Below are 11341 nucleotides of genomic sequence, written 5' to 3' on the forward strand. Positions count from 1 at the left end.
GGTAGGCTTGTCGAGGGAATCCCGTGAGACACTTCCTCTGACCCTGCTCCCCTCATCCACCCTAGGAGGCAGGCACAGAGAGGGGAAGCAACCTGCCCACGGTCACATGGGTGGCAAGCCCCGGGGGCATCTGGCTTCAGGTCTGCGCTCCTAACCGTTCCCTCTCCCGGCCTTGCACAAGCGTGTCGGTTTGAGCTACCATCTGGAAAGACTCTGTTAGGCAGAGAGGGGATGGGAGGGAAGGGCGTTCCGGGCGGATGACCCTGCCGGAGAGGCCCGGAGCGGAGCTCTGAGAAGCCAGTTGTCCCTGCAGAGCAGGGAGTGCGCGGAGAGGCAGGGGAGAGCCGAGGCGGTGCAGGGGAAGGGTGCTGGAAGCGGGGGCAGGTGAGAGGACGGGGGCGGGGGCTGAGGGTGCAGGGCAGGGCCCGGGTCTCAGGCTTCCCCGGGCTCAGAGGGGCGGCTTTGGGTCTGTGCAGGCTCCGGCCCCGTGGAGGAGCCGCCCTCCGCCCACCTGAGATTTCCTGAGTTCCAGCTGCCGTTCTAGTTCCTTCGGCAGGCAGGCAAAGGAGCCCTTGTGGTCGGAGGGGCCTCTTGAGCCCAGGCCAGGCGTCTCCCTCCCTCTCTGGGCACACACACCTCCATTCAGCCCCGGCTCCGCCCCCCAAAAGGGCTAGGGGCCCGGGCAGCCACCCCCACGCCAGTGGGGGGCCGCCTGGCTGGGAGGCTGGGCAGAGAGGTTGATAAGACCTGGACCCCAGCGGCCCCCACCACTGTGCCGGCTGCCGCCCTCGCTGCCAGAACCATGAGGGCCATCTCGGGCACCAGCCTCGTGCTGTGTGGCCTCCTGCTGTGGCTCCAGGCCCCGTGCACGCTGGGCCTCGCCCCCCAGTCCAGAGGTGAGGGGGGTCCCTGTGAGCTGGGCCACACTGGCTGACAGCCTGGGGGGGGCGGCTGGGCACTGAGATGAGCAGAGGTTAAACAGGATCCAGGGTGCGCTGGGGTCGGGGGGCAGGGAGGCAGGGGTAGCCGGAGGCTGGCACAGGAGCAGACAGCAATGGTGACATTCACAAGGGTCAGGACAGGGGTGACCCTCAGTCTGCTCTGTTGGGGGACGCGAGTGGGACCTCTCTCTGCGGCCTGAGAGCGTTCGTTGGGGCGTCTCAGCTCCCAGGCCGCCCTCAGGGACCATGCATGGTGCAAAGGCCAGTCTCCCCGAGGACAGAGGCTACACCGAGAGCCAGCTGACGTCTGGAGCCGCACCGAGCCTGGGGCTGCGCCCACGGCTCCGCCGAGTGCCGCTCTGGGGTGGCCAGGGCTCCATGCTCCCTTCTCCAGCCCTTCTAGCATGTCTCGGGGTGGGGTCCTACCTGCTGTTCCATTCCCAGAGCTTTAGCCCTGGGCACTGAATCCTGGAACGCCTAACTCGTCCTGCACAGGTGGGGAAACTGAGGCCGGACAAGGGAGGACCTGTCTGAGACCACATAGTGAGATAGCCCCAGAGCCTCCTGGCACCTGATCCTCTACTCTGGGGTGTGGCTAATTCCCTCACCCTCTCTGGGCCTCAGTTTACCCATCTGTAGCCTTAACTAGTGGGGACCAGGAAGAGTCTGCAAGGTCATTTCTAAGGTACCTCAAGGAACTCTGATACCTAGGGCGTTGTGGCTGGGGGGCTGGGACGGCCCAGCAGACCTTTTTTTTCTCGATCCTTCCTGCCCCCTCACCGGGGAGCAGCTCTGCTCAGTTCTGGGGCGCAGAGGGAAGGGCCTTTGTACTGAGCCTTGCCCAGCTGCAGGCCCAGGCCCGTGACAGCATTAAACAGCGAGCCTTATTCTCCCCCCACCTCCCCCCGGACAAGGCCCCTAAAGGTGTAGTGAGCTGCTCAGGGCTGCAGAACGGCTAAGCTGGGGTTCGAACCCTGATCTGCCTCGTTCCAGCCATGCTGCTGCCTCCTGGGGTGTCTGGGAAGACCTGCCTCTCTGGGGATAGGTCTCAGGAGCCCACCTGGTCAGGCTGCCAAGATGGCCACGAGGAAACCCTGCCCTATCCCCTGCCCAGGGACACCAGCCAGAAGGTTCCGGGGCTGAGGGAAGCTGGGTCCACTTCGGTGACTGACTTTGATGCTGAGATGAAAGAGGCCAAGCTCATGGGCACTGTGCTGCCCATGCCACCCCCACCCCCCCCCCCCCCCCGCCCTGGGGCTGTGCCCTCCCCACTCCCTTGCCGGGAGAAATGTTGCCCTTGCTATGGCAGCCACCTTGGGCTGAAACCTGAGAAGCATGATTTAAAGTCTGTCTTCTTGGGGCGCCTGGGTGGCTCCGGTGGTCGAACATCTGACTTCGGCTCAGGTCATGATCTCACGGTTCGTGGGTTCGAGCCCTGCATCCAGCTCTGTGCTGGCAGCTCGGAGCCTGGAGCCTGTTTCGGATTCTGTGTCTCCCTCTCTCTCCGCTCCTCCCCCACTTGTGCACGGTTTCTCTCTCTCTCTCTCTCTCTCTCTCTCAAATATAAATAAACACTGAAAAATTTTGCAACAATTTAAAGGCTGCCTTCTACTTTGCTCCCCGCTGGACACCTGCTTCGTGCCCTAAACGCACTCCTGCTTGGGCCCCCGAAGGATCCTGTAAAGAGGGGATTGTCAGCTCAGTGTACAGACTCATTGTACAGAGGAAACTGAGCTCAGGCAGGGGAAGTGAGTTCCCCGGGCCGAGATCTGAGCCTCTGTCTTTCCCACGGGGCTGAACGGTGGGGCCTTTGGCAAATGGCCTGCCGGGGCCGTCCACACGCTGACAGAAGGCTGGCCCAGGTTCAGTCTACACTGCTTAAGGCCTCGAGTCTCGGTCGAAGTAGCCCCCGACCTCAACCCCCTCCCCTCTGCCTCCCCCCTCCTGCCCCCTCGCAGGGCACCTCTGCCGGACCCGGCCCGCCGACCTGGTGTTTGTGGTGGACAGCTCGCGCAGCGTGAGGCCCGTGGAGTTCGAGAAGGTGAAGGTGTTCTTGTCCCAGGTCATCGAGTCGCTGGATGTGGGGCCCAACGCTACCCGGGTGGGCGTGGTCAACTACGCCAGCGCCGTGAAGCAGGAGTTCCCCCTGCGGGCCCACGGCTCCAAGGCCGCGCTGCTGCGGGCCGTTCGCGGCATCCGGCCGCTGTCCACGGGGACCATGACCGGTCTGGCCATCCAGTTCGCCATCACCAAAGCCTTCAGCGACGCCGAGGGGGGCCGTGCCAGGTCCCCCGACATCAGCAAGGTACGTGCCTGCCCCTCCCCGCCGGCGTCTTGTTGTGTGCTGAGAGCGTCACCTGCGTGATTCTCAGAGCACCTGACGGGCTGGCTTTCTTACGGTTGTGGATTAGACCCGCCTAAGCTAAGTGGCGGAGCTGAGATTTGAACCCACTCTATCCACCGTCTGACCCTAAGACCCCGATCTGGCGAGCACTTGATTATCGCAGTTTCGCTGTCCCGCGAACTATGAGATCATGACTGGAGCCGAGATCAAGAGTCAGACGCTTAACCGACTGAGCCACCCGGGCACCCCAGCTTATTTTTTTCTTCAAAGCCTTCGAGGGCAGGGGTTCAGAAAAATGACACGACGTGCCACAAGCTGACGTCAGGAAGGGCTCTGAGCAGGGTGTGTGGAGGGGCTGCACGGACCTGGTGCCCACGGCGTAATTTTCCAGGGCTCAGTCCGGGGCCTGTGAGGCCGGTCAGGTGTTCTCTCCTCCCACAGGCTCCCGCGCCTCCCTTTCAGAGCCCTTGATGGCCCCAAGGAGTCACCGCTTATCTGCCCAGGCCCCCAGCCCCAGGGGATGTACTTCTTATCCCCATGGAGCACACGCCTGACATATGAGTGCCGAGTGAATGCAGTCCTGCTTGGGGGCGGGGTCCTCATTTTTACAGATGAGGACACTGAGGCACGGGGGCGGGGGGGGCGGGGGCTTAAGCATCCTGCCCAGTTAATAAGAGGTAGGAATGTTTACAGACAACAGCGTGTAATCCCGGCCGTGACAGGCCTCAAAGAGCTGGTCTATGAGGCGGCCAGTTGGTCATACCTCATGAGGGCCATTTACAAACTCTGACAGGAAGTTGACGGTCACGATCGCTGGGAGGATGTGGTGGCCTGGGGTGATCCTGATGGAGAGACGTGGTGAAGGGGATGGTGGTGACATCTGTGGCTGTCACACCTCTAGTGAACGGTGTCAGCCCGGGGTGGACAAGCGGGGGGGGGGGGGGGAGAGTTCATCGGGTCTGGGTGAGTGGGTGGCCAGCCTGGAATTCACCAGTGGGAAGCCCCGACAAGGTGGGTTCACGGTCGCAAGGCTGGACTGATGGGGGGCGGGGGGAATGGGACAGGCTGGGGCGGTGGACGGTCATAGCTAGGTGAGTCTAGGCCTCTGGGGGAAGGGATGGTTCGAGACCACTCCCCAGGGGGTCCACGGGAGGGATACGGAAAATAATAGTTCCCTTTCCTGGCTTCTTACCATGAATCATCTCACCGGGAAGGTGAGTTGCATTTCCAGCCCAGGCCTGCCTTAACCACCACACTACAGGCCAGGGGTTCGGGCCCCGGGGCCAAGGGTGGAGACCCGGGAATCAGAAGCAGGCCCAGGTCAGAAGCAGAGAAGCAGCCAGCAGGGCTGGATTCCGGGCCCCAGACTGGAGCAGAGCTGGGGGTGGCCAGGGCTGGGACCGGCCCCGGAGTCCCCTCTGTCTCCCTTCCCAGGGTACAAACAGAGGAGCGTTGTGGGAGGGGAGCAGACAGTGCTTTCCCCCACGGAAAGGGCAGGTAGCATCCTGGGGGACGGAGGGAGAAAAGGCCCCTTCCCAGGGCCTAGAGGGGAAAGATGGCCAGACTGGAGGCCGAGCCGCCGTTCGCTAGCCTCGCTCGCCCTCTGGTGGCCAACGGGCAGAACTGCATGGTGTCGGGCACACTTCAACTGCAGGGTTCTCAAGAGGTCCCAGTCTGAGGAGGGAGGCAGGGTCCTGCCCTCAGATGATCACAGAGGTGTCTGCCTGAAGGGGGAGAGATCCAGAGGCCCCAGTCAGAGGGGAGAACACCTCATCCGGGTCTTTCAGTCAGAGGAAACCTCTCTCCTCTTCTGCTAGCCAGGTCCTCCTCCCTGGGGCAAGACTGTGGCGGGGAGTCAGACCCATCTGCAGTAGACTAGCTGTGTGACCTGGCAAGGCTGAGCAGGCCTCTGGGGCCTCTGTGTCCTCCTCTGCTAGTGATCTCGGGGGCTTACTGGAGGGCCCAGCCCAGCCCAGGGCGGGAGGAAGACCTCTCACGCGCCCTGCGTGTCGCAGGTGGTCATCGTGGTGACGGACGGGAGGCCCCAGGACAGCGTGCGGGACGTGTCTGCACGGGCCCGGGCCAGCGGTATTGAGCTGTTCGCCATCGGCGTGGGCCGCGTGGACAAGGCCACGCTGCGGCAGATCGCCAGCGAGCCACAGGACGAGCACGTCGACTACGTGGAGAGCTACAGCGTCATCGAAAAGCTGTCCAAGAAGTTCCAGGAGGCCTTCTGCGGTGCGCGGGGCTGGGAGGGGCTGGACGGGGCTGGACGAAGATAGGGGGCTTCCGGGGAAGCAAGGGGCGGGGCAGGGATGGGGGTGTGGAGGGGGGGACATAACGGGGGCGTGGCTGGATGGGGCATGGGCGTGGCTAAGAGCATCGGGGAGGGGCTGGACAGCGGGATTGAGTCCAGGTCGGGGGGGGGGGGCGGGTCAGGGCGGGGTCGGATGGGGATGGACAGAGCCAAGGCTGAGCGTCTGGGCAGCCAGGGCAGGGGGCGGGGCGGCGTGGGGGCGTGGCTGGAGAGTCAATAGGGGAGGGGCTGGACCAGACGGGGCTCAGAGAGTCCGCATAGGGGCGGCCAGTGGTTCGGGTCCTGGACGGAGGGCCTGGGACTTGGACCTCACCTAGTTGGGGGGCCTCAGTTTCTCTGGGTGTGTGAAGGGCCATCCTGGCCGAGATGTCCAAGGCCCTGTGACTGTGAGATTCTGAGTCTCCTCCTGTCCCCACAGTGGTGTCAGACCTGTGTGTCACAGGAGACCACGACTGTGAGCAGGTGTGCCTCAGCTCCCCGGGCTCCTACACCTGCGCCTGTCGGGAGGGCTTCACCTTGAACAGTGATGGCAAGACCTGCAACGGTCAGTGGGCTGGAGGCAGGCAAGCCCCGGGGGAGGGTGGGGAGGGGAGGGGCTGGGGCTTGGCCACCCTCTAGGTAGCCCCTCGGAGCCTCCTCTCTGCCCTTTGTTCCTGGACCAATCTGCGAAGGCGAGCGATGCCTTCTAGAACTTGGCGTCTGCAGAAAGTTATCTTCTGACTGTGGCCCTCTTTCTATCGCGGTGGGTGGCGGGTTTAGTAATGGTGGAAGGAGTTACAGAGTCTTGAGTTCAAATCTTGGTGCCGCGACTTTTGGAGCTGCAGTTTGCAATGCTACGTGAGATGAGGCCAGGAGCCTTGGCTTTCTACAGGGAGTTCTGAGGACGCAATGGGACGGGATAATGCCCGGGGCAGAGCTTGGTGTGTGAGGGGTACCCGACCCAGCGGTCGGCAGGAACAAGCGGTCCCTAAGCTTCGCCTCCTCTCCTTTCTGCCCTTCCCAGTATGCAACGGCCGTGGTGGCAGTTCGGCCACTGACTTGGTCTTTCTCATCGATGGATCCAAAAGCGTGCGGCCGGAGAACTTTGAGCTGGTGAAGAAGTTCATCAATCAGATCGTGGACACGCTGGACGTGTCGGACAAACTGGCCCAAGTGGGGCTGGTGCAGTACTCCAGCTCCGTCCGCCAGGAGTTCCCGCTGGGCCGCTTCCACACGAAGAAGGACATTAAGGCGGCTGTGCGGAACATGTCTTACATGGAGAAGGGCACCATGACCGGGGCTGCCCTCAAGTACCTCGTTGACAATTCCTTCACCGTGTCCAGCGGGGCGAGGCCCGGTGCCCAGAAGGTGGGCATCGTCTTCACTGATGGCCGGAGCCAGGACTACATTAATGATGCTGCCAAGAAGGCCAAGGACCTTGGTAGGTGCTGCCTGGACCCTGAACACCACTGATGGCCAGGAGGACAAATATGGAACAGCTCGACTGTAGTTTGTCTGTTCTGCTCGCTGCCCTCAACCCAGGTTCAACGTGAACGAGGGGGGATCGGTTTGCCCAACTGTTTCTTTCTTTCTTTTTTTAAAGTTTATTCATTTTTGAGAGACAGAGAGAGAGAGAGTGTGTGAGTGGGGGTGGGGCAGAGAGAGAGGGAGACAGAATCCGAGCTGTCAGCACAGAGCCTGACGTGGGGCTCGAACTCACAAACCGCGAGGTCATGACCCGAGCCGAAGTCGGACGCTTAACCCACTGAGCCACCCAGGCGCCCCTACCTCTTTCTTATACTGATGAGAAAACGGAGGCCCCAGAAAAGCAAGCATCTGGTTCTGATGGTCCTTATATAGGTGGGGCTGGGAAATTTTCCAGCTGAATGTTCCCAAGGACACACCAACTGTTGGAAGGTAGCCCCACTTTGGGACAAGCCTGAGTCTCAGTTTTATCACCGATTTAATGAGAGTGATAATAGCCACCAGGTAGACACTTGTGGGGCGTATGCACTTATAAAGCTCCCAGTACAGGGAATCAGTGCAGGTCTGACAGGTAGCAGAATCTCAACGGATGCTGTCTTTGTCCCGCAATTCCTACCGGTCTCTGGGCCTGCAATTCCAGAAGCTGCCACCAGGAGGTGTCTGTGTTGATTGCGCGGGCATTCCCCAGCAGGCTCAGCCGCGGCTGCCCCGTCCCCCATGGCCGCTGTCACTCATCCTGTTCCTCTCGGCAGGCTTTAAGATGTTTGCTGTGGGTGTGGGCAATGCCGTGGAGGACGAGCTGAGGGAAATCGCCTCAGAGCCCGTGGCCGAACACTACTTCTACACGGCTGACTTCAAGACCATCGACCAGATCGGCAAGAAGTTGCAGAAGAAGATCTGTGTGGGTTAGTGAGGCCAGAGATGGCACTGATGGTCGGGGCGGGGGGCGGGGGGCCCAGGGGGAGATCGTGGAGCCATCCTGGAACCGGCTACAGCAGGGGCGGGGGGGGGGGGGGGAGCACCAAGAATTGGCAGGACCACGAGGAAGGCTGGTCAGTCTCACTTCGGCAACCAGCAGACATATTTTGATCCTATTTGGTAGGATATGATCACCCCCATTTGACGGACAGGAAAGCCAAGCTGGGGGGGGGGCGGGCAATCGTGAATAACCAGAGGAGCTAGGAGTTGAACCCTACTACCTCCTCTGATCCTCCCATGGTAGAGGATATGGTTTCCAGAGCCAGACCTGCCTGGGTTTCCATGTTTGCTCTGACTCTAGCTAGCTGTTGGGCCATGGACAAGTTGTTTCACTTCCCGGGTTCTTCGTTTGTGAAATGAGACTCATGCTTTCAAACCTCAAGTGTTGGGCGAAGTCGCCAAGGGGATATAGAGGCTCCCAGGGGCAGTGTCTTGCACGTAGTAGGTGACCAGCACGTAGTAGGTGTTATCGTTGGAGGTTTTCCTCGGGGCTCTGAGGGATTGGGGAGACGTTCAGGGTCACTCCTGGGAGTTCGGCCTCAGAACCCTACACGCCTCTCTGTCTTCTCAGATCTCTCGGAGCCCACACTCCCCCAAGACTCCCTTGTCCTGGCCCTGGGTCGTGTCTGCCCTGCGCCCCCCTGCCTCGCCACCACTCACCACCCCCCTCTTCTCTCCCCCTACTTCCCGTCCACTCCAGAGGAAGACCCGTGTGCCTGCGAGTCCCTTGTGAAATTCCAGACCACGGTGGAGGGGTTGCTGCAGGCCCTGACCAGGAAACATATCCTTTCCCAGAGGCCACTGCAGGGGGCAGGGGGGTGGGGAGGGGAGAGGGGGCCTCGCCCCTGTGTGAGGGGTGGTGGCGGTGGCTCCGCCTTGCCTGCCTCCTTCTGGAGCTGGGCTGGACTCTGGCCAGACGGGCGGCACCAGCTTTGGGATGGCTCCTGTCGGAAGCAGAGGCTCCTAGAAGGTCAACAGAGAAACTGAGGCAGAAACCAAGCTCTGGAGACTAGACATGCATACAGAGTCCTAGCCTTCCTGGGGAAAGCATGGTACTCGGGGACTCCCCATTTCTCAGGTTTACTGTGACATGACTACCACCGGTCTTGGCTCAGATAGGGCCAGGCCGGGAACAGCTCCCCCTGCTCGGTCAGGGTGAGGTGGGATCCCGGGTGGGGGGCCCAGTAGGCCTAAAGCTACAGGAAGCGGGGTCCCGAGTGTAGACACCACAGCCGTGTCACTACCCCGCGCTGGTCAGCCTGTGTCTCTCCTTAACCGCGAGTCCACTGGAAGCTGTGAGTAAGCGGCTGGCCGTCCTGGAGAACAGAGTCGTCTAAGGCTGCCTGTCCCCGCCACGGCCTCTGTGTCTGCCCCCCCCCCCCCCGCCCACCCCAAGCACAGCCCGCGGAGTCCTGCGTGTGTCCCTAGAGCCCGGGTTTAGTTTAGCTTTGCTGTTTCAGTGAGGGGGTTTGGGGAGGGACAGGCCCTGAGGGCACCAGGCCTCCCCCTCCTCCACCAGCCCTGCTGTGTGTGTGTCTGTGTGTGTGTGTGTGTGTGTGCACCTGAGGGCGGGTGTGTATCTGGAGCAGGGATGCGTGTGTGTTATGAGCGAGGACACAGGGGTGAGTGTGAGAGGGACTGGGTTTGCATTTTTTGTTTTTCCAATCCAAAGCTTAATATATTCCTATTTTTTTTAGTTAACCCTTTCTTGACTGCGAGTGCTGTGAATCTCTTTTCTGAGTTTTCGACTCCCTCCTGAAGAGCAATTAAATATGACTTAAGTTAAGCCCTGAACGAGGCCAGGGGTGGCGTGGTCATTTGGGGAGCGGGACAAAGGAGTGGCGAGGGTGGCCGGGTGAGGGGGGGGGCATTGCGGGGTGGCCACCGTGGCGGTCACAGTGGTGGAGGCGGCCGTGTTCGTCCTGCCCGCACAGGGTCTCGCTTCCTCCTCCAGCAGCCCTGCCCGGAACGGACTTGAGTCACCCCCGTGGCACAGATGGGAAAGCTGTGTCACTGGGAAGGGGTCAGCCGAGCATCAGTTGGAGAGATAGGACTTGAATCTAGGACTGCAAGACATCAAAGAGAAAGAAGAACGATGGCACCAGATGGGTTCATTCATTCATTCATTCATGCAGACTGCAAACACAGAGCACATGCCCATGTCAGGCAGTGGGGAGATGGGGGCCTGGGAGACAGTCACAGTCCCTGCCCCTCAGGGACTTACAGTTGAGTAGAGCGCCCTGTCACCCTCAGGGCGCTGGAGAAAGAGTGGGTTTAGGTTGTACCAGGAGCCCATGGGCTGAGTGTGTGTGTGTGTGTGTGTGTGTGTGTCTGTGTGTGAGTTAGAGATGGTGGGAGGGTCCTAGCTGCGCCTGGGCTGGCCCTGGGTGCCCCCTGACCCCCCCACACCCATGTTGGAGTCCTCTTCGGGGTCTCCTTGTACTTCAACAGCTTTGCCTCCATCCCCAGCATGGGCAGTGACACCCCCCGCCTCAGGGACAGCACAGGAGAAAGACTCCCCTCTTCCACGTGCCCCTACAGCCCTGCCCGGATCTGTCGGCCTCTCCCAGGTCCCTCTGGAGCCATGCTCCATCCCCCACCCCATGCAATCTCAACCCCTTGTCTCCCAGAGGGGGAGCTTGGGTGACTTTCGGGACCCATTCCTGTGTAATGGCCCAATTTTGGTGTTACTGCTTGATTCACACTTGAGAGCACGTAAAAGGCCCTTATGAGACTCAGGCCGTCCTGAGTGGTCTTCCTGAGAGGCGGTTCAAGCAGGCAGAACTACACCACCACACCCCCAACACTTAGTGGCTTACGACCACCTGCTATTGGCGTGGTCCTGTGGGTTGGCTGGGCTCAGCTGGGTGGTTCTCCTGCTCCCCCTGGTGGTGACTGGGGCCACCCCCCTTTGGGTCTCGACCAGGCTGCAGCCTCCAGCACGGCCCGCTCACCTGTGCCGGGCCCACTCTCGTGACCGCTGCCCGGGGAGGCCCAGCTGCGAGGCTGGGCCTCTCTCTCGGTCTCTCTCCACGTAGTCTCAGGGCCTTGCCTTCGCCCATAGGCTCTCCAGCAGGGGAACGCGGCTTCTTACGTGGCAGCTCAGGGCTTCCAAAAGCTTTTTAGGTTTATGGCCCCACTTTGGCACTGTGTGACTTTGGAGGCACTTTTTTTTTTAATGTTTATTTATTTTTGAGAGAGAGAGAGAGAGAGTGAGCACGGGAGGGGCGGAGTGGGAGACACAGAATCCAAAGCAGGCTCCAGGCTCCGAGCTGTCAGCACAGAGCCCGATGCGGG

General features: G+C 61.1%; 1 protein-coding gene across 1 annotated transcript; it reads left to right on the forward strand.

Annotated features, from left to right (window-relative positions):
- The first annotated feature begins 802 nt into the window (after positions 1-802).
- On the forward strand, positions 803-9381 carry MATN1 (matrilin 1). Its single transcript, XM_047871783.1, has 8 exons — positions 803-896; positions 2900-3246; positions 5301-5523; positions 6021-6146; positions 6606-7022; positions 7819-7971; positions 8745-8825; positions 9332-9381. Exons 1-8 carry the CDS (start codon positions 803-805, stop codon positions 9379-9381), a joined length of 1491 nt encoding a protein of 496 aa, XP_047727739.1.
- Positions 9382-11341: the final 1960 nt, after the last annotated feature.

This window comes from Prionailurus viverrinus, chromosome C1 (assembly GCF_022837055.1).
Source record: "Prionailurus viverrinus isolate Anna chromosome C1, UM_Priviv_1.0, whole genome shotgun sequence".
Lineage (NCBI taxonomy): Eukaryota > Metazoa > Chordata > Mammalia > Carnivora > Felidae > Prionailurus > Prionailurus viverrinus.